This window comes from Neoarius graeffei, chromosome 28 (genome assembly GCF_027579695.1).
Source record: "Neoarius graeffei isolate fNeoGra1 chromosome 28, fNeoGra1.pri, whole genome shotgun sequence".
Classification (NCBI taxonomy): domain Eukaryota; kingdom Metazoa; phylum Chordata; class Actinopteri; order Siluriformes; family Ariidae; genus Neoarius; species Neoarius graeffei.
The window spans coordinates 48333714-48361563 of NC_083596.1; the positions used below are offsets into that span (position 1 = coordinate 48333714).

Genomic DNA, 27850 nt, shown 5'->3' on the forward strand with positions numbered 1-27850 from the left:
TATATAGTTGGTGTGTGTGTGTGTGTGTGTGTGTGTGTGTGTGTGTGTAGGTTAACAGGATTTTTATTGGTACCTATAATAAATGTCTGTATATAGTTGGTGTGTGTGTGTCTGTGTGTGTGTGTAGGTTAACAGGATTTTTGTTGGTACCTATAATAAATGTCTGTATATAGTTGGTGTGTGTGTGTGTGTGTGTGTGCCTGTGTGTAGGTTAACAGGATTTTTATTGGTACCTATAATAAATGTCTGTATATAGTTGGTGTGTGTGTGTGTGTGTGTGTGTGTGTGTGTGTGTGTGTGTGTGTGTGTGTGTGTGTGCCTGTGTGTAGGTTAACAGGATTTTTATTGGTACCTATAATAAATGTCTGTATATAGTTGGTGTGTGTGTGTGTGTCTGTGTGTGTGTGTGTGTGTGTGTATGTGTGTGTGTAGGTTAACAGGATTTTTGTTGGTACCTATAATAAATGTCTGTATATAGTTGGTGTGTGTGTGTGTGTGTGTGTGTGTTAACAGGATTTTTATTGGTACCTATAATAAATGTCTGTATATAGTTGGTGTGTGTGTGTGTCTGTGTGTGTGTGTGTGTGTATGTGTGTGTGTGTGTAGGTTAACAGGATTTTTGTTGGTACCTATAATAAATGTCTGTATATAGTTAGTGTGTGTGTGTGTGTGTGTGTGTGTGTGTGTGTTAACAGGATTTTTATTGGTACCTATAATAAATGTCTGTATATAGTTGGTGTGTGTGTGTGTGTGTGTGTGTGTGTGTGTAGGTTAACAGGATTTTTGTTGGTACCTATAATAAATGTCTATATAGTTGTGTGTGTGTGTGTGTGTGTGTGTGTACAGTAGGTTAACAGGATTTTTGTTGGTACCTCTAATAAATGTCTGTATCTAGTTGATGTGTGTGTGTGTGTGTGTGTAGGTTAACAGGATTTTTATTGGTACCTATAATAAATGTCTGTATATAGTTGATGTGTGTGTGTGTGTGTGTGTGTTTGTGTGTAGGTTAACAGGATTTTTATTGGTACCTATAATAAATGTCTGTATATAGTTGATGTGTGTGTGTGTGTGTGTGTGTGTGTGTGTGTGTGTGTGTGTAGGTTAACAGGATTTTTATTGGTACCTATAATAAATGTCTGTATATAGTTGATGTGTGTGTGTGTGTGTGTGTGTGTGTGTGTGTGTGTGTGTGTACAGTAGGTTAACAGGATTTTTATTGGTACCTATAATAAATGTCTGTATATAGTTGATGTGTGTGTGTGTGTGTGTGTGTGTGTGTGTGTGTGTGTGTGTGTGTGTGTAGGTTAACAGGATTTTTGCTGGTACCTATAATAAATGTCTGTATATAGTTGGTGTGTGTGTGTGTGTGTGTGTGTGTGTGTGTGTGTGTGTGTGTAGGTTAACAGGATTTTTATTGGTACCTATAATAAATGTCTGTATATAGTTGATGTGTGTGTGTGTGTGTGTGTGTGTGTGTGTGTGTGTGTGTGTGTGTGTGTGTACAGTAGGTTAACAGGATTTTTGTTGGTACCTCTAATAAATGTCTGTATATAGTTGTGTGTGTGTGTGTGTAGGTTAACAGGATTTTTATTGGTACCTATAATAAATGTCTGTATATAGTTGATGTGTGTGTGTGTGTGTGTGTGTGTAGGTTAACAGGATTTTTGTTGGTACCTATAATAAATGTCTGTATATAGTTGATGTGTGTGTGTGTGTGTGTGTGTGTACAGTAGGTTAACAGGATTTTTGCTGGTACCTATAATAAGTGTCTGTATATAGTAGATGTGTGTGTGTGTGTGTTTCCCCTGCAGAGGTGGTGCAGGATTTGAACAATAAGAAGGAATGTTACCTGAACCTGGATGACACCGTGTTCTGCGACAGCGTTCTAGCCACCAATGTGACGAAACAGGAGTGCTGCTGCTCAGTGGGAGTGGGTTGGGGGGATCACTGTGAGATTTACCCCTGCCCCGTCTATCACTCTGGTACACACACACACAGGACTCACAGAAACACATATTGTCATAAATCACACCACAGGAATGTAGACTTTTAGTGTCTGGATTTAGAACCGCTGATCTCTGTAACTGTGAAAACTCCTCCACAGAATCCCTCAGTACACATTTATTTCATGAACGTCATCCAACTATACGAATATGAACCACATGACTGAAATGTGCACAATAATATTATGTATTTATTGGCACCATAGAGCTTTGTATTCCTGAACTTTCCACCCATAGAACATAATTTCTTCTAAATTGCGATTTTGACCCCCTAGTTTTTGACAAATCCATAACATCTTGGATGCATCTTTGTCCAGGATTTCTGCAGCAGGCTGAAAAGAAAACCTTTTTGAAGGCTTTAGTAACCTCGGCTTTTTAATACACTGGTTTGGAATATTCTGGGCGTGACCTCGATATGATACACACCACAGGTTTTACATCTGTCTTGAACCCAGTTAAAGATATCTCATAGTTCCTCGTATAAGATTACAATAAACCAAACCTAAGATTATCAAACATACGTGTTTCTAGACTCATTTCAAGGACATGTTTTGAGTTAAATGAGTAAAAATGTCTAGAAGTGAGTTTAATAATCTTATAATTGTTTAAAAGTAAACTAATACAGAATGAGATGGAGTTGCTGATATTCAAGGTGTTGTCATAAGTAACTCTTCAGTGATGTATAATCTTGATCTAATCTTTACGGGTGGTTGTGAGTCTGTCACTTGTGGGAAAACATTTTGCCCCGTGTGAGGCTCGAACTCACGACCTTCAGATTATGAGACTGACGCGCTGCCTACTGCGCCAACGAGGCCTGCAAGGAGAAGCCTGGAGAGCTGTTTTCAAAGCTCCAGAGTCAGAAGGAGGGGCCAGCCTTTGTTCTCTGGTTTCATCGTGTATGTGTGTGTGTGTGTGAGAGAGAGAGAAAGAGAAAGAAAGAATACACTTATTCAGAAATGATCGACGTGGAGCTTTGCAACATGGACGATATTTTATACAACAGCATTAATTCCAACTCTTTCAATTGTGATTTTTTTTAATCTGAAATGATTTCTGGTTTCAGAAATCCATCTTAAAGGAATACTCCAGTGATTTTTTTTTCACATTTTTTAACATTTGGAACACATATCTGATCACCACAGATGCGAATTTCGACACAGTTCTGTAAACAGAGAAACAAAAACCTTTCCCTCCTTCTCTTCATAGAAGTCTAAGGGCAGCTGCTGACACACAGATTTTTCCCTCTGAAAAAGTAAACCCATTTCTAAAAAAAAGAAAAAAAAAGATCGAATGATATAGAAATAGTTTAATTTACACATATTCACTAGTTACTGTATTTTGCAACTTCTTTTTTGTTGAACGTTGTATTTACGTTCTTTCTTTTATTGTAGTTGTTTAATTAAATTAGTTTTACTTTTTACTTCTCATTTGTAATGTTTCCTCATTATTATTATTATTATTATTATTATTATTATTAGTAGTAGTAGTAGTAGTACGACTATTATTCAGAGGCCAAGCACAAAATGTGCGTAGACACTCTATTGGAATTATATGTTTCCTTCTTCTTCTTCTTATTCTAATAATAATAATAATTATTATTATTATTAGTAGTAGTAGTAGTATTAGTAGTAGTAGGGCCAAACACCAAATGTGCAAAAGCACCCAATTTGAATTGTATTATTATTATTAGTAGTAGTAGTAGTAGTAGTAGTACGACTATTATTCGGGGGCCAAGCACGAAATGTGCGTAGACACTCTATTGGAATTATATGTTTTCTTCTTCTTCTTCCTGTTATTTTTATTATTCGTAGTGGTAATAGGGGGCCAAACACCAAATGTACAAAAGCACCCAATTTGAATTGTCTTCTTCCTCTTATTATTATTATTATTAGTAGTAGTAGTAGTAGTAGTAGTAGTAGTAGTACAACTACTATTCAGGGGCCAAGCATGAAATGTGCGTAGACACCCTATTGGAATTATATGTTTCCTTCTTCTCCTTCTTCTTATTATTGTTATTAGTAGTAGTAGTAGTGGGGTGGCACGGTGGTGTAGTGGTTAGCGCTGTCGCCTCACAGCAATAAGGTCCGGGTTTGAGCTCCGTGGCCGGCGAGGGCCTTTCTGTGTGGAGTTTGCATGTTCTCCCTGTGGGTTTCCTCCGGGTGCTCCGGTTTCCCCCACAGTCCAAAGACATGCAGGTTAGGTTAACTGGTGACTCTAAATTGAGCGTAGGTGTGAATGTGAGTGTGAATGGTTGTCTGTGTCTATGTGTCAGCCCTGTGATGACCTGGCGACTTGTCCAGGGTGAACCCCGCCTTTCGCCCGTAGTCAGCTGGGATAGGCTCCAGCTTGCCTGCGACCCTGTAGAACAGGATAAAGCGACTAAAGATGATGAGATGAGATTAGTAGTAGTATGACTATTATTCAGAGGCTAAGCATGAAATGTGCATAGACACCCTATTGGAATTATTCTAATAATAATTATTATTAGTAGTAGTAGGGCCAAACACCAAATGTGCAAAAGCACCCAATTTGAATTGTCTTATTATTATTATTATTAGTAGTAGTAGTAGTAGTAGTGCGACTATTATTTGGGGGCCAAGCATGAAATGTGCGTAGACACTCTATTGGAATTATATGTTTTCTTCCTATTATTTTTATTATTCGTAGTAGTAATAGGGGGCCAAACACCAAATGTGCAAAAGCACCCAATTTTAATTGTCTTCTTCCTCTTATTATTATTATTATTATTATTAGTGGGGTGTAGGGGACGCTGGGTAAAGGTCTGACCTTTGGCAGCCTTTGGCGGCCTGTCTGCTGCACTCTATGTCGTAGGGTGGACAGGCACCTCTGGTCCTCATCCATCCCCTAATCTCTCACATGCTGGCTTCAAGCGCCACACCCCGGTACACTGTTTCAGCAGGCAGGCTAAACCATGTGAGGGGCCACACTACTGTGGTTAAACCTGCGCTTGGGTGCCAGTGTAGGATCATAGACTAGACACCCTGCAACCCCATCGTGAGCCAGTCGTCTTGGTCTTTCCCTTGCCACTGGAGCTATCACGGGGGGCCAAGATAGTGGACTGAGGGCTGTGCATCCTCCTTCCACTTAAAACCTCCTTTGCACATGTTTCACTCCATGCTTATTATTAGTAGTAGTAGTAGTACAACTATTATTCAGGGGCCAAGCATGAAATGTGCATAGACACTATTAGAATTATGTTTCCTTCTTCTTTTTCGTCATCTTTTTCTTCTTCTTCTTGTTCTTAGTAGTAGTAGTAGTAGTAGGGCCAAGCACCAAATGTGCAAAAGCATCCAATTTGAATTATGTTTCCTCTTCTTTTTTTTCTTCTTATTATTAGTAGTAGTACGACTATTATTCGGGGGCCAAGCACGAAATGTGCATAGACATCCTATTGGAATTATATGTTTTCCTCCTCTTCTTCTTCTTCTTCTTCTTATTATTATTATTACTATTATTATTATTACTAGTAGTAGTAGTAATTGTGGTGTAAAACTCTTTGACAAAAATGTGTTTCATCCAAACATTTACTGATGCCCTGACGACTGCCCTTAGGCTCCTATTAAAAGTGAGTTTCACATAAAGAGGCGTTCAATGTTTTTTGTTTTTTTCTCAGTCCAGGTCTCTCTCTCTCTCTCTCTCTCTCCCCCCCCAACGTTTTTTTTAAATCACACACACTACAGATACAGTAGGTAAGAATTTGCTTGAAATGTGGTGTTTTCCTTTAATCTGGCGTCAGAAAAAGTCTGCAGTTCCCGAGTGTTTAACTGAAAATGCCATTCTTCCTTTTAAACTTGTGAGTCTTTCCTGTTTATTTAAAAATGCAAATTCAAACACTGGAGATATTCAGGGGGGAAAAAAACATGACCTTCTTTCCCAGAGCTCGTAATGTGATGTCAGTAAGCAGATGACACGTCGTCCTAGTGGATTTAAGTGGATATAATAATTATATATGTCATTTATGAAGTGTGATGTGAGGATGGATGGACGACTGATGAACGGTGTTGTGTTGTGTGTTGTGTAGCAGAGTATCATTCTCTATGTCCAGTGGGACGAGGCTTTTACCACGAGGAGGGAATAATGGAGTACGGCCTTCCAGTGCACAGAGGTTCGCACGCACCCACCCACGCGCGCACACACACACACACACACCACTATTTTCTATTTTTTTATATGTCCTTTTGTTGCCCTCGATTGTGATTGGCTGTCTGTGGAGCTCTTGACATAATGCTCTCTCTCTCTCTCTATTTTTCAGACATAGATGAGTGTGTGCTATTTGCAAATGAAATCTGTAAGGAGGGTCGATGCATGAACACACAGCCCGGATTTGAGTGTTATTGTCAACAGGGTTTTTATTACGACAGCAACCTTCTCGAGTGTATAGGTACACACACACACACACACACACACACACACTTAGTAACATAGCTACATAGCGATAATCACTCACGACCTTAAATCAGTCAGTGACCATGTTGTAAAAGTAAATACTAAAGAGTCTTTATAATGATTGACAGGTCACTTATCGAAGTATTGAAGAGTAATGACAGGTTTATAAGCAGAAACGTATTCAACAGGCAGTGTTCCCATTTCATTCTCGCATGATCCCAGTCAGGAATATTGGCAGCTTTGACCAGCAGGAGGCAGTATATGCTCACTCACACATTTCACAGCTTTCCCACAGTGACATCTGAGAAGCTATGGCATTTTATACAGCTTATATCTTCTGACAGGTTAAAGAGTTTCTCTTTTCTGTGGTTTGGTAGATGTGGACGAGTGTCACGAAGAGTCTCTGTGCACTAACGGTCACTGCGTGAACACACGTGGCTCCTTTTACTGCACCTGTAATGCCCCGTGGACTCCAGACAACAGCAACAAGAAGTGTATCCTGCCTACAGACTTAGGTATGTGTGTGTGTTTAATTACTCTGAGGATTAAAGAAACAATTCACCAAAAATTTATTTGCACAATTTCCTGTTTATTCCACGCAAAAATCAATCAGCCTCAAACAGGATCCAGTACTTTTGATGTGACGGCCATCTTAGACAACCTGAGTCACTTCTTTTTTCGTGCAAATTGATAACACACGAGATAACAAGCGGTGTTATGAAAAGTATATACAATTACATCAACTTGTTACACACATTTTTTTTTCCTTTTTTTACTTTGAAGAAATGTTGAATCTCTGTGATTAATGATAACAAAAAGCTGGCAGGGATGAAAACATATATATTTAAAGGTGCTGTATGTAAATTTTAGAAGTGTTTCAATGATCTATTTTTAAAGCTATCAAAGAGAGAAAACTGATTTGCGGTATTCATGTGCAGCAGATCCGGCTCATGTCTTCATTCCAGGGTTTTGTTTAAAGTTTTCTGGCCCGGTGCTAGTATAAGTTCCAGATATGTTTTGGGTGTTTTGGGCTAAGTTTGCTAAGTGTTGCTTTAAATCTCGTCCTGGACTGACTGAGTCAGATCGTCCGCGTGAGTCCTGTGGCGTTTGGATTTTGGACTTGGCTGGATGAGGCTGGCTCTTTATGAGGACAAACAGAAAACAGGCAAAGCGATTGGAAAAACACAGCATGCTTAATACAGAGCAGTGAAAGTCATTAGCACCTTTTACAGAGCCTGTTCGAGGTGGAAATCTTACACCTTTATTCCACCTCGTGTTCTGGATAAAACATCCAAATCCGGTTGCACTGATGCTCACTAACTTTGCTTGCGTTTTGAAGAGTGGTATAAATGTGACGGTGAACAAAAACACCTCAACGCTCAGTTCACCCGCCGTGCTTTTGAAGCAGCACCGGTATTCTCAGGGTGTTCTTATTTCTGATGCATCGATACGTCACCTTGGATGCTCATGCTGACATTCTTTTATGATCCATCACGCCTGTGGTTGCGGATTGTTGGCTCACAAAGTAAGAACACACTTGAGTGGAATATTTAAGTTATTCCACGAAATTGAGTCGTACATGAGCTGATAGCTGATGAGGCGCGTAGCACAGAGTTGTCTATAATCCATGTACGACGAGGTTGACTGGAATAACTGTTTTATTCTATCCACATTCACTGGATTTTGAGAAACGGAGCGTTTTTATTTTTATTTTTGGCAAATCCGATACATCACAGCTTTATACAAAACATTCAACAAAATCATTTCCATTTAGTGTATAAACAAACCGGTGAAATGACAGGAGCAATTTGTGAAAAATGTTATCATAATAATTCTTGAAAAATAAAATAAAATACGTTCTTACCATGAAATATTTTTATTCCATATTTTGTTGCTTTTTTTTTTGTATTTTGTTTTCAAGTTGAGTTTTTATTTCGCCCTCGGTTGGTTCAGCAACACGCACCGCTATTTTGTTTTCCTCTACCCATGGTATATGAGCTGATAGCTTAGTAGTAGAGTAGCCAATCAGAGTGCATGATTGCTCATATCTAGTGAATGTGGATAGAATCTTCTTCTTTTGGCTGCTTCCGATTAGGGGTCGCCAAAGCAGATCTTTCGTCTCCATTGCTCCCTGTCTTCTGCATCCTTCTCTACCACACCTGCCACTTTCATGTTCTCTCTCACCACATCCATGTATCTCCTCTTTGGCCTTCCTCCTTTTCATGTGCCTGGCAGCTCCATCCTCAATGTTCTCCTTCCCACATGCTCTGCATCTCTTCTCAGGATGTGCCCATACCATCTCAGTCTCATCTCTCTTAGCTTAATTCCCAAGCTCTCCACATGTGCTGTCCCTCTGATGTGCTCGTTCCTTATCCTGTCCGTCACTCCCATCTCAAACCTTAACATCCTCAACTCCGCCACCTCCAACTTTGCCTCCTGTCTCTTCGTTAAAGGAGATACGCAGAACCATGGCCTCACTTTCGTTTATAAATGCCTTGAGACCTTAAAAATGGCACAGGAATAGTTTTAAGCATTAACAATAAATCTAATATAGTAATTTTTACAATTAAAGTGATTTATATAGGTAGCGGTCAGAGTGAATGACCTTGACGTCCATTGCCATTTCCGCTATACTAAAACACAGAGCTGACTGCAACGCCGATCCTCCATTTTGAGCTAACTTATCGCCATGCCACGTAGATGTGTTGCTGGCGGTGCAGCAACACGACAGAAGGTGGATTTACATTGCATTCACGGCCCAAGAATGTTCAAACTGCAAAGATTTGGACGCGTTTTGCGAGAAGTTTACGGGCACATTGGGTGCCTATGAAGTGGTCTCTCCTCTGCTCTGCACATTTTACTGAAGACTCGTACGAAACCTCTGATCTGTTGAGGAGCGTTGGCTATCAGCCCATATTGAAAGAGGGTGCAGTACCAACAATTAAAGAAAAATAAAACAAGAAAAGGAAGGTATTTATTTTATTTTATTTTTTTTAAAGTGAGTTCAGATGCACCAGTCCTCCTGGAGCGTGAGCCGAGGGCTGTTGGTAAAATCCAGGATGGAACGGGACGGGACGGGACATATCGCTCGGGCAGTGACCTCCCCGCGGTTGTTGCTAAAACCGATGACATCCCGTTCCGTCCTGGGTTTTAGTAATTGCCTGAGCTGAGCAGTAATGGCGGAGTACTCCATATGGAGAAAATGGAGAATGAGTGGACCAGCTGTCTGATTTCTCCGCTGGATATGCTCGCCTCAGCAGCAATATCTTGCCCTTACGTGAAAGAAGTGAATGAACGGAGAACTGAGCAAACAACTGAAAGTCAGATTGTTTCAAAACAATTGGCCACAAGGTCGGCCTTCGAGAAGCGAGAACGCAGACGGGTAAGAAGCGACTCTCATTTGGATACAAAACAACCAAAACAACAACACTCATTGTTTACCTGCATTTAGATTAATACATGTAACTTGTATTGTGTGTTTAAGTTATTGGTATGAGATTATTTAATTTGCTTCAGAATGTGATTGTCTTAGTTCATCTGATTATTTAATTAGCTTTTTACGTTTTATCAGTGAAAATGCATGCATGTACATGTATGTTGCCTAAGTTATAACACCCATCCTGTTTTAATGAGAGTCAACCCACAATCAATGAAGTCAAATCAGTCTTAGTTGAGCAGGTCGGAAACGGTATTTCTTACTTTCACCATAAATTTTTATTTATATGACTTTGGTCTATAGCTGTAAAAGGCCTCGGCCTTAAAACCGGTTACCGCTGTGATGTCACGCACTCAGGGCTGGCTGGCTCAGCGGGGCAGCTCCAATGCCAACTTTGCGGTCGATTTTAACACTCAAAAATATATTTTTTAAAATTCCCATTTATGCAGCACACGAGTCAAGGATGGAGATCCACTCAAAGTCAAGTCAAGTCAACTTTATTGTCAAATATGCTATACATGCTCGACATACAGCACAGATGAAATATCAGTCCTCTCTGACCCACGGTGCAAACAGGCAATGCAATAAATAAAAATAGAATAATTGAAAAAAACAAACAATATAAACACTCTAGATAGGAACTAGACATAGACTAAACACTGAAACAATATGAACAGTATAAATAAACAGTATAAACCCTAGATAAGAACAAGACGTAAACACTCAGACAATATAAACAGTGTAAACACTAGATAAGAACTACACACAAACAGACAATATAAACAGTATAAACACTCTAGATAGGTTCTGCGTATCTGCTTCTCCAATCCATACATCACAGCTGCTCTCACTACTGTCTTATACATCTTACCTTTCACTTTTGCTGGGACTTTCTGATCACAAATGACTCCCGAAATCCTTCTCCAACTGCTCCACCCTGCCCGGATGGAATAATGTAGAATATCTGTGCACAAAGGCACATTGTCCTGGGGTGTGTGAGGAGGAAAAAATATTTGCCCCGTGTGAGGCTCGAACTCACGACCTTCAGATTATGAGACTGACGCGCTGCCTACTGCGCCAACGAGGCCTGGCTGTACGAGGCGGAATGTTCTATTTAAGGCTGTAGTGTGTGTTTGTGTGTGTGCTCGCGCGCAGCTCGTCATCATGGCCATGTTGAAAAGTTGTGCTGAGGACAAAATGCTAGCACACATTGTGCATAAAGATTTATGTTTTTACCTCATACAAAAACAAAAAACAGCTTGCTAGCAGCTGCTGAAGTGAAATTTTTTGGGGTTTTTTTTTCTCACGTCTCATAAGAAAGAAAAAAAAAAAAAAACACCATAAACCAGGCCCAGAGGGCTGACTACAACACTGTCAAATGCTAGCCTGCTATGCTTTGTCATGACAACAAACAGATGACTTTTTTTTTTTTTTACAGCTAAGCTTTTAAATAAATCCAAAATCATCGAGTAAATCCAAAACCTCAGTGTCTGAAGCAACACTAAACAAGCTTAAGCTTATAATGTCTCATAGTGCTTCATTTTAGCTAAGCTAGCAGGTGCTAACAGATAAACACTAGCATTTGCTAATACATGCTAGCACTGTAATCTCTGCAAAATGCTTATTTTGCTTTCTAATTGAGCAGCATTTTGAAGGAAAAGGGATTTTTGTGTTTGTTGTTAACCGTTTATTAGCAATCGCTTGCTGTTTATCATATTACCTGAGGAACTAGCCCAGGCTGAAAACACCAGGCTCCTGGCTAACAAGTTAGCTTTAAAAGCTTGGTCTTTTTTTAACCAAGAAATTACTTCTCCATCCAAAGAACAGCAATACAACAATGTGTGTGTGTGTGTGTGTGTGTGAGATGAGGTGAAGTGAGGTGGTTGTCATTTTTGAGTTCGTACTAGCTGTTGCTGAATAATGACTCATTATTAACTCCCAAATCCATAAATCATTTGGATGACCAGTCTCACTTGCGGTTCTGAATGTTTTCCACTAAGTGTCCTACCAGTGTTCTTGAATTTAAGCTGTTCATAAATCTCCAAGATGGGGGGCACGGTGGTGTAGTGGTTAGCACTGTTGCCTCATAGCAAGAAGGTCCTTGGTTCAAGCCCATTGGCTGACGAGGGAGTTTGCATGCTCTCCCTGTGGGTTTCCTCTGGGTGCTCCGGTTTCTCCCACAGTCCAAAGACATGTAGGTTAGGTTAACTGGTGACTCTAAATTGACCGTAGGTGTGAGTGTGAATGGTTGTTTGTGTCTATGTGTCAGCCCTGTGATGACCTGGTGACTTGCCCAGGGTGTACCCCCCCTCTCACCCATAGTCAGCTGGGATAGGCTCCAGCTTGCCTGCGACCCTGTAGGACAGGATAAGTGGCTACAGATAATGGATGAATGGATAAACTCTCCAAGACGGCCTCAACACACTGATGGAGTATGTGTGAGAGAGGATAACAACCTACTCTAGAGGCGATGACAGTGTTCTTCACTCCTGTATGATACAGTAGACTTGATTCATATTTTACTCAGCATTGAACATCTGGATTCGGAGAGGGATACCTTTTTCACAGTTAGATGCTACACCGTGAACTGCGAACTATTCTGTGTGTGTGTGTTTAGGCATAAACGAATGCCAGGACCCAATGAACTGTAAAAACGGCCACTGTGTGGACACGCAGGATTCCTTCTACTGCATCTGTACGCCACCCTGGATCCTCGGTACTGACCGCAACAGCTGCGTCACGCCAGAAGAACAGGCCGGTGAGTTGATTCAGAACAGACTGACCATGAAAAAGATGCATGATGGGTAATCTGGTTGTGTGTGAGTAGAGTTCTGGTGATTATGAACTGATGTAATGGGTTAATAATTCAGATGATGTTGTAGGGAATAAAACACTGGAGTGTGTTGTTATAGGAAAATAATCAACGACAGGGTGGTGTTATTCAGCCAATCATGAAGCGGAGTTACTGTTACCACCCTGAAGTTGATTATTTTCTAATAACAGCATGTTCCAAAGCATTTTAATTTTCCTATATGGCAAAACCTGCAAAGAATCAACTCCTCTGTCCTGAAGATGTCTGAAAGGTTTCAACTTTACCTCTGAGGGTTACAAAGTCCTGATACTGGAGACTCCTTCCATAACTTGTAAATAAACGTCTCCACGTATATCTGAATTACGTCTTGCATAATAATAATAAAAATGGGCAGCACAGTGGTGTAGTGGTTAGCACTATCACCTCACAGCAAGAAGGTTCTGGGTTTGAGCCCAGTGCCCGATTGGGGGGTTGCATGGTGTCCCCGTGTCTGCGTGGGTTTCCTCCAGGTGCTCCTGTTTCCCCCACAGTCCAAAGACATGCAGGTTAGGTTAACTGGTGACTCTAAATTGACCATAGGTGTGAATGTGAGTGTGAATGGTTGTTTGTCTCTATGTGTCAGCCCTGTGATGATTTGGTGACTTGTCCGGGGTGTACCCTGTCTCACGCCCATAGTCAGCTGGGATAGGCTCCAGCTCGCCCATGACCCTGCATAGGATAAGCAGTTAGGGATAATGGATGGATGAATGGATGGATGGATAATCATAATCATAGCAGCCTGATCATTAGAGACTACACTGATACATATCTCACCCAAACCTGTGTGCTTCTGATTGCTTCTCGTTCTTTTTCCTCCCTCCTTTCCCCAATCTCTCTCTCTCTTTCTCTATATTACTCCTCTCTTCTCTCTCTCTCTCTCTCTCTCTCACTCCTCTGTCTCTCTGGACTTCTCTGTTCCCTTCCAGTAATGTCTGTGGTGACCCTTTCAGATGTGAATGAGTGTCTGGACCCGTCGTACTGCAGGAACGGGAGGTGTGTGAACACTCCCGGCTCCTTCCACTGCATCTGCGCTCAGCCGCTCACCTTCAGCGCCGCGCTCAGGCAGTGCGTCTATGACGGTGGGTAACCCTGCCCTGCTCGCCCCACAACCTGGCCAGTTAGATCACAGTTTAGCCTCTATGTCCAGCAACTTGTCGAGTTTTAGTGTACAGCCCAGACTGATTTCAGTGCGAGTGCTCAATTAGCTACACTTGAGTTTTTCGTTGTGATTCGCTGTGTACTTGGTAGGATAGGACCCATTTGTGTTTATTGTGTGTTTGTCTTTCTCTTCTCTACTCTTCTTTCTTTCTCTTCATTATTACGTTCTCTCTGGCTTGTTTCTGTTGCTCATTCTCTGTGCCCTCGCTTTCTCTTTCTATCCATTTCTCTCCCTCTCTCCCTATCAGACCGTACAGCAGCTCATAAGGACATTTGTTTTCAAGAAGTGGATGAAGATCTGATCTGCACCATGCCACGGGCGGGGCTGGCAGTCACCTACTCTGAGTGCTGCTGCCATTACGGCCATGGCTGGGGCCCTGAGTGCCGCACCTGCCCACAGAGAAACTCAGGTATTCTAACAGCAATACTTCTCAAGTCCAACAGAGGGTGCTCTTTCTCCCTGAGAAACTCAGGTCAGGTAACCGCAATACCTCCCCAGTTCTACAGAGGGCGCACTTTCCATCTGAGGTAGGCTAATAAATAGAGGTGAACAGTGCTTGCACACTTTTTCAACACCCTTATATAATAAATTCAAGAACTTTTTAGGAACCCAGTGAACTCAGGTGTGTTTTCCACACAGTAACTTTTAAAAAAAACCAGGTATCTTTACAGGAACTCAAGTATGATGGTCCTTTTACCTCAGGAACTCTGGACCTTTATAGGAACTCCAACATTAGGCGTTTTACCACAGGAACTAATGATCTTTTTCAGAAACTCAGTAATCTGAGGTGTGTTTCCACCATGGTATTTCAAGAACCCATGAATGACTCTTTACTGGAACTCAAACTTTTACATTCATTTTGTCTCAGAAACCCTGGGCCGTTTTAGGAACTCTAACTTTCAGCATATTTTACCACGGGAACCCAGAAACGTTTTCAGGATCTCAAACTTTGGGTGAGTTTCCACTATGAGAACCATTTCAGGAAACCATGAATCTTTTCAGTAGCTCAGAATTTACACCAGGTCCATGGCCTTTTTCAGGAATCCAGTAACCTTAGGTGAGGTAACCTTTTCAGGAACCCAATAATCTTATCTGGGACTCAAACTTTAAATTGATCTCAGGAACCCAGGACCTTATTAGGAGCTTCAACTTTTTCAGCACTTCAGTAACCTTGGATCATTTTCCATCACAAATAATCTTTTCCAGAGTTCAGGCGAAAGTTGCACGGACTTGACACCCACAAGAATCTTTTCAGTATCAGAAACGTTTCAAGGAAGTCAAGAACTTTATGTGCATGTCCATCACTGGAAGGTTTTTCAGAACTTGGGGTCTTTTTCAGGAATTCATGAATCACTACAGAGAGCTTTTAGGAATCCAAGATCCTTTTCAGAAACTCCAAAGTTTTAAGCTTGCTTCCACAACAGGAACTTTTCAAAAATATAGGAACATTTTAAGAAGTTTATTTTTTTCAGCTCTAGAACTTTTGCAGAAACTCCTACAGAAATGTAACTTTCAGCACAAGTCCACACTGGAAGCTATTTGAGGAACCAAGAAACATTTTCTGCTCCGAAGGTTTTTCTTTCACCATGATAGGTAGGAACGTTTTTTTAATCCAGGAATTTTTTTCAGGAAGTGTAACCAGAGCCAGTTTTAGTTCATGATTCCAGGAAACCTTGGGTGCTTAGATCAGATGCTTTGTTGCAGATCAGCTGAAGCTTGCTGTTATGATATAAATGCACCACTTGGTCAGATAGCAGTTCCCCAGAATGATGGACCCTCTTCTGTGGAATTGTGCTTCCTGTCAAGTGGCCACTTGCGTGATGAGGGGAAATCGGCGAGAGGTTGTTGAAGATGATCATGAAATTAGGGGTCGATGATTGCATAAATGGAGCTTTTGAGGTTGAAACAATCACATCTATTTATTCATAAGATTTAGAATGCATTCTTTTGAAATGTGTAAGTGGGGAGGGCGGGGAATAAGACTGGGGCATTTTCCAGGTCACATGACTACAGACTTTGAAACAGTGAGTCAAATAAAGCACTTTGAGTGGTTCAGAACTGTTTAGAATCAGTTGTATGTGTGCGACTGCAATATTCTTCATTGTAACAAGACGATAGAATAAATGAATGGTTTTTTTTTTGCATGCTATGCTTGTATGTCGCATATTATTTTGCATGTATTATAGCATACACTCACCAGTTACTTTAATAGGAACTTGTTCTTGATTCCTGTTTTGGAACCCATTTTGTTCTTCTGCTGTTGCATGCTGAGATGCTTTTCTGCTCACCACGGTTGTAAAGAGTGATTATATGAGTTACTATATCCTTCCTGGCAGCTTGAACCAATCTGTGGTGGGTTTCCCAAAAGCCTCTTAACGCAAAGAGCATCTTAACTAGGAGAGAGAGAGAGAGAGAGAGAGAGAGAGAGTGTTAATTGTGCGACTGGCTCTACCATTTAACAGTTATCTTTGTGCTACGATGCTTTTGGGAAACTCGGCATTGGTCATTTTCCTCTGACCCTCTCTTATCAACAAGGCGTTTGTTTCCACCCACAGAACTGTCGCTCACTCACTCGATGTCTTTTGTTTTTCACGCCATTCTGTGTAAAGTCTAGAAACTATTGTGTGTGAAAACCCCAGGAGATCATCAGTTTCTGAAATACTCAGACTAGCAGTCCATCTGGCTCAAACCAACACCCATGCCACAGTGAAAGAAAGTCTCACTTCACTGTGAGATCACAATTTTTCCCATTCTGATGTTTGAACATCGTGAACATTAAAGGAATACTCCGGAGTGAAATGCTTTCTAGGTCTATTTTTGCATTATTGGGAGTGCATACGTTGAGTTGCTACCACAATCACGTCAATCGGATGTGTTTTGAGAAAATTAGTTTTTTACGATTTCAACCGGAAGGCGCTAACACGGCAGTGCATTGGGCATGTCTTTTTGCCGATACAAAACGCTAGTTTTAAAACCATTGCAAAGCTCAAAACAACATGACAGTTCTGTGGAAGTGAGTAGAGGGTTCCTACAAACAAAACGAAGTGCCCCTGGCTCTGCAAGTGCACGGATAGAGTGTGTAGAAGAGTAAATACAAAGCCAGTGACCTGAATTTGGTCTTCTCCAGACGCCATCTTCATGGGACAGTCCATAAAAGTCGAGTGCCGAGGGCAGAGCCCATCCCGCTGGAAATGCACCGCGGGATGGGCTCTGCACTCGGCACTCAACTTTTACGGACTGTCCCATGAAGATGGCGTCTGGAGAAGACCAAATTCAGGTAAGGTCACTGGCTTTGCATTTACTCTTCTACACACTCAAACTGTGCACTTGCACTCACTCCGGAGTATTCCTTTAACTGAAGCTCTTGATTTATATCTGCATGATTGGATGCATCGTGCTGCTGTAAAGGGATTGGCTGATTAGAGAACTGCATCAAACAGCTGGTGGATGGATGGGTATTCCTAATAAAGTTCCTAAATTTGGTGTGTTTTGTTGCAGTGATCTTTAACAGGCTGTGTGAGATGCACCTGGAGACCGAGTCAGATGGAGACTCAGACTTTTTAGCACCTTTCAGTTATAACCCAGGTAAATTCTCCAACAGCCAATCAGATTTTAGAGCCACGAAGTAACGTTTTATCAAATGGACAGTGCCATGTTAGAGATAAATCTCTCTGTCTTTCTCTCTGTCTCTTCTCGTGATCAGAGAGGGACAGTTCAGAGGAAGACTCAGACGAGTGCAGCTGTGCTAACGGACGATGTGTTCGTTCGTACCTGGGTACCATGTGCGAGTGTAACCCAGGCTTCAGACTGGATCATTCACGAACGCGCTGTGTAGGTGAGTGGAGAGAGAAATATTTGAATCATAACACACCGCACTAGCACCCTTGACACAACATAACTTTTGATGTGCAAAGCAAGACTAAAAACACGAAAGTTCTCACCTCGTCATCCTACGTATGCAGCCTCTGTACTTCATGTCACATTTTCATGTTCTGTTTTTTCCTCGTTCAGTTCATGATCTTAAAAAAATAGCAAACTGATCAGAGAAAGTTTGGATTTCAGAAATCAACCTTGGAAGAAAGAAAATTACGTACGACCAAAATGAAGTGATGAGAAACATTTCATCTAGTTGATGAATTTATTTAAATTACTAGACTGTGAGTTGTAACATAGTATCGATTAGTATCGAGTATTAGGACCAATTAGTATTATAGTTTAGGAGTATAGTATATATTAATAGAGTTTAGTGGTACAGTATAGTTTAGTATAGCTTGGTGGTATAGTATAGAGTGGTACAGACTAGTAGTATAGAGCAGGTTCATATAGGTAGTACTGTAGATTAGTTTAGTAGTATAGTATAGATTAAAAAAGTTTAGTGGTATAATGTAGCTAAGTGCAGCTTGGTAGCATAGTATACTCTCGAGTAGTATAGTTTGGAAGTTTAGTATAGATTAGGAGAGTTTTACTGGTATAGTATAGTTTAGAAGTATGGTACGAGTTCATATAGATTGGTAGAATACTGTATATTAGTGTAGTAGTATAGTATTGTGTAGACTAAAGAAGTTTATTGGTGTAGTATAGTTTAGTATAGCTTGATAGTATAATGTCAGTATAGTTTAGAAATATTGAATAGATTAGGAGAGTTTTACTAGTATAGTATAGTATTAATTGGTAGTATAGTACAGGTTCATATAGGTTGGTAGAATACTGTACATTAGTATAGTGTAGTAGTATAGTATTATGTAGATTAAAGAAGTTTAGTGGTGTAGTATTGTTTAGTATAGCTTGAAAGTCAATTAGTATAGTTTGAAAGTTGAGTATAGATTATGAGAGTTTTATTGGTATGGCATAGATCAGTATAGCTGGGTAGCAGAGTATAGAATAGTAGTATAGTACAGGTTCATATGGATTAGTTGAATACTGTATATTACTATAGTTTCATAGTATAGTATTGTGTAGATTAAAGAAGTTTAGTGGTGTAGTATAGTTTATTATAGTTTGGTAGTATAGTATAATGTCGATAAGCATAGTATAGATTAAGAGAGTTTTATTGGTGTAGTATAGATTAGTATAGCTAGGTGGTATAGTATAGAATTATGTTGCCTAATAGTATAGTGCAGGTTCAGTACAGTTGGATTGGTAGTATAATGTACTGTAATGTAGTATAGTTTGGCAGTATAGTATAGAGCAATATCAACTAGTAGTATAGAACAGGTTCACATGTATTGGTAGTATACTGTAGATTAGTATAATTTAGTAGTATAGTATAGGTTAAAGAAGTTTAGTGGTGCAGCATAGTTTTGTGCAGCTTGGTAGTATAGCATACCCTGGATTCGTATAGTTTAGAAGTATAGTTCACATTAATGGAGTTTAGTGGTTTAGTATAGCTAGGTAGTATAGTATAGAGTAGTATAGTACAGGTTCCTATAGATTGATAGTATCAAAGATTAATATAGACTCGTAGCATAGTATAGGTTTGTATAGATTGGTAGTTTGGTGCAGATTAGTATAGATTCGCAATTTGTATATATATTAGATTTGTGTAGTATATGTTAGTATAGATTAATACTACCATATAGCTTAGTATTGATTAATAGTATAGTATGAACTGGTAGTGTAGTACAGATTAGGAGTATAGTGTAGGTTAGTATTATCAGATGAGGTAAGTGGGGGTGCTGAGAATGCTGCAAATGAAACTGCTTAATAATAATAATAATAATAATAATAAAATGTTGTGCAAGTGCAGCACCCCCAGTGCAAAATGCCTTCCTGCTTCCCTGTAGTGTTAGGGTTTTGCTGGGATTCGAACCTGGTTCGTTGGTGTGATGATCCAGCAAACCCCCACTAGGCCACCAGGGGAATGACTCAAATGCAGAGGCGTGAGGCGGAAGTAGAAAAAGTAACAAAAGGTTTATTTATACTATGTACACTATATACAATCCAAGGCAAAACAAAAAAAAACAAAGAGTATAATTCAAAAAGAAAAAGGCAAAAATGCAAAAGCTCAGAAGATCCACAAAACACAGTACAAAGGAAACTGGAGATAAACATAACAGCACAAAGACTCCGTGACAAGAGGACTGAACTCAGGGGTATAAATACACAAACTAATTAAGGACACAGGTGAAGATAATTAGGACTAACAGGCAATTAACAAAAAAAAACACAAAACACAGGAAAGTGGCGGCCTCTAGAGGCCAAAATAAATATGACACGAAAAGGAAATAACAGCTGCCTCTAGAGGCCAAAACAGTCCAAGTCCTAACATGTAGATTAGTATAGTGGTAGTAGTATAGTGGTTTGCACATTTCTGTCATTTATTTGAAGTTCAGTTTGATGTATGTGACAATTACGTCACTAATTTTTGCACCTGCTTCATTTTCGAGTCTATGAACTTAGATGAGGAGATGTAACTCCTTAACATTATGAGATACGTTGTTTAGGAGCTGTCTTTGAGTTTGGCCCTAACTGACTCCAGTAACTCTCTTTCTCTGTCTTTGTATCTCTCTCTCTCTCTCTCTCTCTCTCTGTGCAGATATAGATGAGTGTATGGAGCGAGGGATCGGCCGCTTGAACCCGTGTAAAAATGCACGCTGTGTGAACACTAAAGGTTCCTTCAAGTGCATTTGCAAAAATGGCCATTGTGCCCACAGACACAGCTCAAGACACCTATACATACACAAGAACACTAAATAAACACACACACACACACAAGCTTTCGCTCGTCCTTATCCGCCCCCCTGCCTGTAGTTTTCTGTGGATTTGTAAACTTTCTTCATTTTTTTAATTCAGTTGTTTGAACTGAAGTTCCACACACTGTTTATAATTACAGAGTGATGTAATTTTTACTTGTACATGTTAAGACTCCCCTTCATCCCCCTCCCTCCTCTTCCTCTTCTTTGAGTTCTTTTTGCACAACTTTGGTCCTGATGTTTCCAGATGTGGGAAAATCTCATGCCTTTTTAAATTGAGGATGCTCTCAAGTGCGTGGAATTTATTATTATTATTATTTTTAAATAAAACGTCTTTTAATTTTTTTTTTAAGATGTGAAATGGACCTTGACCTTTTGACCTAAGAGACACCTCAGCTCAGTTAATAATGATTGGGAGAGAATTTCTGGGTGGAGTCTATTTGCAGTAAGTACAAATAGCTGTTTTTGCTGCGCGTTTGCTGATCATTCAGGATTTAAATGACCTGAACGTACATGGTGGACACGTCTTCCATGTTCATATGTTGCAAATTGGCATTTATTACATATTTATATGTATGAAGTTACATTATGCTATTTACACTTAGTGCAAACCAAAGTGTACCCACATAGATAGCAGAATATACAGACTGTAACTAAGTGCGGACCGCATCTTGCCTTAACTTGCACTAATTGCTTAAAAAAAAAAGAATCCTTTCTATTTAAACTTGGTGCAAATAGACCCTGGACAAAATATTTAAATAAAATGTTCAGCTCTTATTCAATGCTGGATTTCATTGTTGACCGTAAAGTGTTTTTCATTGTAACATATAAATACCTGTATGTCAATATCAGACTTTAAAGTTCTCAGAATGTTAAGGTTCGAGGAATCTTTTGTACAAAGAACATTTTTAGATAAAGTTTGTAAATGTTCCTGTCACACTGCAACAACATTTTGGGCCCTATTTATCAATGTGCAAAAGATGTGCGTAAAAATGTTCAGAAAGCAAACCGATCAAAAAAAAAAATTTAACCACGAAAAAAAAACCCTCCATGAAAGGCAAAGTTCACAGGGAGCTGAAAGCAACAAAAATGGCGATGGAGTGGGATTTTATATGGCGCCATTACTTTTGTCCTAATTGAATGGCTTGTCTTATTTGTTGTTAATTTATGGATTTGTTTTGGAATCGCTTTCTTTCTATGAAAGCATTTTCAGACAGCGATTTCACACCCATTCAGCTTGTGTTGAGAAGATTTTTTTTCTTTATTAAAAACAAAACAAATGTTATATCGTTCAAACAAGTATTTTAGCTGGATAAATTAGCGCTAGGGGGCGGCACGGTGGTGTAGTGGTTAGCGCTGTCGCCTCACAGCAAGAAGGTCCTGGGTTCGAGCCCCGGGGCCGGCGAGGGCCTTTCTGTGTGGAGTTTGCATGTTCTCCCCGTGTCCGCGTGGGTTTCCTCTGGGTGCTCCGGTTTCCCCCATAGTCCAAAGACATGCAGGTTAGGTTAACTGGTGACTCTAAATTGACCGTAGGTGTGAATGTGAGTGTGAATGGTTGTCTGTGTCTATGTGTCAGCCCTGTGATGACCTGGCAACTTGTCCAGGGTGTACCCCGCCTTTCGCCCGTAGTCAGCTGGGATAGGCTCCAGCTTGCCTGCGACCCTGTAGAAGGATAAAGCGGCTCGAGATAATGAGATGAGATGAGAAATTAGCGCTAGGAGCGTTTCTTATGATTTCATTTATAAAATCGAGAGAAATTCTGCTGAAGGTATCAAACATCACAAGTTTTTAGAAAGCAGGTCTCCGAGAAGGTTCTAGTCAACAGAGAACTCAGCCTCCGTGTAGTTTCAGATGGAAAGTTAACACTAACCTGAGATTGAGCAAACCGATGAATCCAGAATCCAGCATTATGTATGATAAGCTCTCTGGTCTTGTTCTCGTTCAAAGATGTTTTTTTTTTTTTTAACTGGTCCTAAATCTCATGATCCTGAAGATTTTTTTTTTTTGGAGGGGGGGGATATTTAAATTCTGTAATTTTGTAATTTACCAAGTGTGATGAAGAAGTTGCACAATGTGAGAACGGTGATGACACAAAACAGAACCACAACTGGGTCGATGAGGTGAAGTCAGAGGGATAAAGAGCAATAAATCTGAGATGAAGTGAAACCGAAAATAAAAATAATAATGATGAGTTTGTTTTTCGGATTTTGGTTCTTTTTGCCCATCGACCGTAGCGCGTCTGACCTTCTGCTCCATTTGTCGTGACAGTGTGTTAAGCATGGAAACATCATCTACCTTCATGTACCGTAGATGATCTCATGGTCTGTAAATCAACAATGTGAACTTAAGTATCAAGGGTGGAGGAAATATGGGGTGTGGTAGATCCTTCACCTGCACCTAATCCAATTCCTCACGTCTCCCATCATTCCACACACATCTAAAGGTTCACGTGTTAGATCATGGACGACCCATCCATTCGTCCATTCTTTATGGTTAAGTGTTGTATTGCAGGGTCACATCTGGTAGGCTTTAAGATAATGATCCAAATAATCTTAAAATACTAGGAAAGATAGATATCCTCAATTAGACTGCTTGTTCCTGGAACAAATTCCTACCAAATGTTAGCGACAAGCTGATTGGAATTCTGACTCTTTTCAGGGAGTCGGATCATTTGGCTCGGCTCACCAATAAGAACCGAATCTTTCTGTCTGAAACCAGACGTATTTGCGATATTTTGAGCAATGATTATTCATACTTGCCTTCAGTCTAAAGATAACTTGTTGTTCATAGAAATGAAAGGATATAATATTAAGGAACTTACTCATGACTAGCAGGAAGTCATTCCAAAAGAAGATATGATGCGTACACATGTAAGGATAGAAGTGAAATCCAGTAACATCGAGAATGGTCACGTCATTCATATAAAAACAGATTCAAATTGTACATCAAGTTGTAACTTCTGGTCAATACTCAGAGCACAAAAGCGCTGGCTTGCACTACACTCGTGCCTCATGAGCCACAAGAGGGAGGCTGAATGTCAGAAACCATGGAGTGACCCAAGATAAATGTATTTACACTTCCATGCTCGGACTGTATCAGAAAATTCATGGATGTGTTGTGTACAGTAACGAACATCCCAGAGTGAGCGTATATTTCAGAGAAACCAAAGAATGAAGTGACCTTAAGATGAGAAGAATAGATTTGGACGTGATTTAATTCCTCCCTTTCATCTCCCTCTGATTCAACACTGAGTTTTGATTAAATGCTGGCGTTCCAGCATCATCACTTGGTGACTCATTCCGCAGATCATCAATCGCTTCTCGTTTTAAGGCTCGAGTGAGTCATTGTGTGTGTGTGTGTGTGTGTGTGTGTGTGTGTGTGTGTGTGTGTAAGGAGAGGAATACTGTACAGAGATATCAGTGGAGCCCAAACTGCATGGAACGGAGATGTCTCTGAGAGAAACAGCAAAAATGAATGGATATAGAGACAGATATACTGTATAGAATGGATGAATGAATGGATGGATGAATGGATGGATAACAGATGGATGAGTGTTTTGATGGATGACTGGGCAGCACGGTGGTGTAGTGGTTAGCACTGTCACCTCATAGCAAAAAGGTTCTGGGTTCGAGCCCAGTGGCCGGCGAGGGCCTTTCTGTGTGGAGTTTGCATGTTCTCCCCGTGTCTGCGTGGGTTTCCTCCGGGTGCTCCGGTTTCCCCCACAGTCCAAAGACATGCAGTTAGGTTAACATGGGACGGCCTTGGGCTGAAGTGTCCAAGAGTGGTGGCATGCATCTACACAGCGGCTTTGCTTTCCTATGATTAACTAAATTTCGTTGTACATTTGTGCAGTGACAATAAAGGCCTTCTATTCTATCTATGAATATATGGATGAGTAATTGGGTGGATGGATGATAGGTGGGTGGATGGATGGATGAATGAATAAGTGTTTGGATGGATGGATGATAAGTGGATGAGTATTTGGATGGTTGGATGGATGAGTATTTGGATCAATGGATATATACACACACACAAGATGGATGGATAGATAGATGGATGGATGGATGACATCAGTAGCAAACCAGAGAAATGTTATACTATTCACTCAATAGAATGTTGTTATTAAAAGATAAATAGTTTGATGGATGGATGGATAGATAGACTGATGGATAGATGGATGGATTTATGAATACATGGATGAGTATTTGGATGGATGGATGATGAGTGTTTTGATGGATGATAGATGGATGGATGACATCAGTAGCAAACCACAGAAATGTTATACTATTCACTCACTCAATAGAATGTTGTTATTAATAGATAAATAGTTTGATGGATGGGTGAGTGGATGGATGGATAGACTGATGGATGGATGGATTTATGAATACATGGAGGAGTATTTGGATGGTTGGATGGATGGAAAAGTGAATGGATGGATGGACATGTGGATGGATGGATGAGTGGATAGAGCGATGGATGGATATATATGTGTGTGTGTGTATATATATATAATTTCTGTATATACTGTATGACATCAGTAGCAAACCACAGAAATGTTATATTATTCACTCACTCAATGGAATGTTGTTATTAATAGATAAATAGTTTGATGGCTGGATAGATTGATGGATGGAGAAGCCAAAACCAAAAAAATATGACATTATACAACAACTTAATGGGTGGATGGATGGATGGAAAAGTGGATGGATAGAAGGATGGATGAATGGAAGGAGGAAAAGGAAAAAACAAGATGAATATACAGAGAAAAGTAAAAGAGATGAAAGGTGACGTGAAAGAGAAAGAAAGAAAGATCGCGTGAGGTGTGAGAGAAAAAGAAAGCAAAACAGATGGAAGAGGAGACTGAAAGAAAAAAATATATACAGTATGACTGACATTTTCTACTGAACCTTTAACACACTGAGTGTCAGGGTGTGTGTGTGCAGGTATCCACTAAGTTTAGTATCTTAATCCCTACAGGCTCAGGCCTTGTTAAGACCAAATTAGCACAATTAGCAAATCCGTGGGAAAAAAAAGAAGGAGACAATTCCCTCAGCATTTAACCCAGAGGTGTAATATGGGACACGGGTACACACACACACATTAATTCTACAAAATGGTGAAATAATTAGGCCTCAGTGACAGTTTCCTTCCTCTTCACAATATTTGTTTCCTTTCATGTGTCTTTGAATTTGAAAAAGGGTGTGGCCTGAGCGGAAGGCGTGTTATCCATCATGGTTTATGTTTTAGGGCCCGTTTACACGAGGACGCTGTCGGGTAAAAACGACTAAATATTTTATCGGAAGTGCCTTTCGTCTACATGGGGACGGCGTTTCCGAGGCTGAAAAATGGAAAAAAATTGAAAACGCCTTCCAGAGTGGATAAGTTAAAAACAGCCCCCGTTGCATATCCGTCTAAACTACCCAATACGCGAAACTCTGCTCGGATCTGCTCACGTCGGGTACGCGTTTACGTCATACATATGTCATATACTGTACATGCCAGCCCGGGAAGTAAGAAAGTAAGTAAAAAAGTAAGAGCATGTCTGATTACATCGATCCAACGGACCTTCAAGCTGCTCTGGCAGCTTTAATAAACGTCCAGGAGTCCTTCGAACATCTATACCGAATCTGCACATATACCGTTAATGAACAGAGGCGGGTATAGTATGCTCTTACTTTTTTACTTACTTACTTACCATAGCCAGAGTAGTCAAAGTTTTCGCAGCGCAGATGTGCAGATCAGACAAGACGGAAGACGTTGCGCATGCGTGCAGACATCTCATCTCATCTCATCTCATTATCTCTAGCCGCTTTATCCTTCTACAGGGTCGCAGGCAAGCTGGAGCCTATCCCAGCTGACTACGGGCGAAAGGCAGGGTACACCCTGGACAAGTCACCAGGTCATCACAGGGCTGACACATAGACACAGACAACCATTCACACTCACATTCACACCTACGCTCAATTTAGAGTCACCAGTTAACCTAACCTGCATGTCTTTGGACTGTGGGGGAAACCGGAGCACCCGGAGGAAACCCACGCGGACATGGGGAGAACATGCAAACTCCGCACAGAAAGGCCCTCGCCGGCCCCGGGGCTCGAACCCAGGACCTTCTTGCTGTGAGGTGACAGTGCTAACCACTACACCACCGTGCCGCCCTGCGTGTAGACATAGCGGAGGTCTTTCACAGCACCACCTAGCTGCCTGGCATGCACATCCAATTGAATTCCACACATTTATGCGTCACCGTATAGACGCAGATTTCCTCCTTGAAAACGGTCATGTAGACGCGGAAAAAAGTGAGAACGAAAACGGACTTTTGCATTTTTGTTTCAGACCGTCCCCGTGTAAAGTGGGCCTTAATGACAGAAACATCTTGTGGCCTGTTGGGGATATTTAACTGAACCCCAGAAAGAATAAAAAAAAATCCAAGAACAATTCCTGTCTTATTAATTAATTATTCATCTTAATGCATTTTATTCCATAACTATTCGAAACTTACACCACCATAAGGTATTATAGTATACTGTGCAGTTACACAAACTACTCACACAACAGTAGTGTATTAACTTTTATTCCAATCAAATTTAAATATTCAAAATTATACCAAAGTGTAGCAAAATCAGATGCTTTCAATCAGAGCTTGGAACATTTAAAAAAAAATCATTAAAAGTTATAAAAAGATAGAAATCACGATATCTGAAAAAAAAATTGATCATGATATCGATCTCATTATATCATCCAGCTCTAGACAACACCAACACACAAGGCTTTATAAGTAGCCTCTAAAGTTCTAGTTGTAGTGTGTGTGTGTGTGTGTGTGTGTGTGTAGGATGGCCTGGTTTTAGCAGCTATTCTCAGCCTGTGATGGATGAAATGTAGTAAGAGGTCATACGAGGTAAGAGGCAGAGGAGGTCATACCTGAAAACGTACAAAAGCATGTGAGAGAGAGAGATTATGTCATCATTAAAATCATCAAGAGAAAAATGGCTTCTATTTTTAGACACACACGCGCACACATCCCGAATGAGCCCCTACTTCGCTTCATCACCATTATTTCATCTCTTCATTCCGTCCTTCATCTGCTGTGCTGTGAAAGTGCTGAGCCACATTAGATACAGAATTACACAGGTGTTTTTCTCTCTCTCTCATGCCTTCCTTTATTGTCTTATTCTCTTCACTTTCTTTCTGTCTCTTAGTTGTCACTGTAGCTGTAATTTCAAGAGAGAGATAAAACAGAGAGTGGTGAAGGAACGACTGTTTATATCCACTATTGCATAAGCGAGGACGGGAACTACCTCG

At 40.4% G+C, this 27850-nt stretch overlaps 1 protein-coding gene and 2 non-coding genes across 5 annotated transcripts in view; 1 reads left to right on the forward strand and 2 right to left on the reverse strand.

Moving 5' to 3' along the window:
• Positions 1-22739, forward strand: part of ltbp3 (latent transforming growth factor beta binding protein 3) — an 82155-nt gene extending 59416 nt beyond the window's left edge. Inside the window, exons 21-30 of one of the 3 annotated variants that reach the window (XM_060913006.1) lie at positions 1812-1982; positions 6046-6129; positions 6277-6405; positions 6788-6925; positions 12464-12604; positions 13624-13776; positions 14104-14265; positions 17355-17441; positions 17560-17691; positions 20392-22739. In XM_060913006.1, the coding sequence (XP_060768989.1) occupies positions 1812-1982; positions 6046-6129; positions 6277-6405; positions 6788-6925; positions 12464-12604; positions 13624-13776; positions 14104-14265; positions 17355-17441; positions 17560-17691; positions 20392-20552 (1358 nt within the window). In that variant the 3' untranslated portion in view covers positions 20553-22739. The remainder of the gene's footprint in view (positions 1-1811; positions 1983-6045; positions 6130-6276; positions 6406-6787; positions 6926-12463; positions 12605-13623; positions 13777-14103; positions 14266-17354; positions 17442-17559; positions 17692-20391) is intronic. The other 2 variants (XM_060913008.1, XM_060913007.1) reach the window with 2 other exon arrangements.
• trnam-cau (transfer RNA methionine (anticodon CAU)) lies at positions 2745-2817 on the reverse strand. The gene has a single exon. It is a non-coding gene; the product is annotated as a tRNA-Met (tRNA).
• trnam-cau (transfer RNA methionine (anticodon CAU)) lies at positions 10861-10933 on the reverse strand. The gene has a single exon. It is a non-coding gene; the product is annotated as a tRNA-Met (tRNA).
• Positions 22740-27850: the final 5111 nt, after the last annotated feature.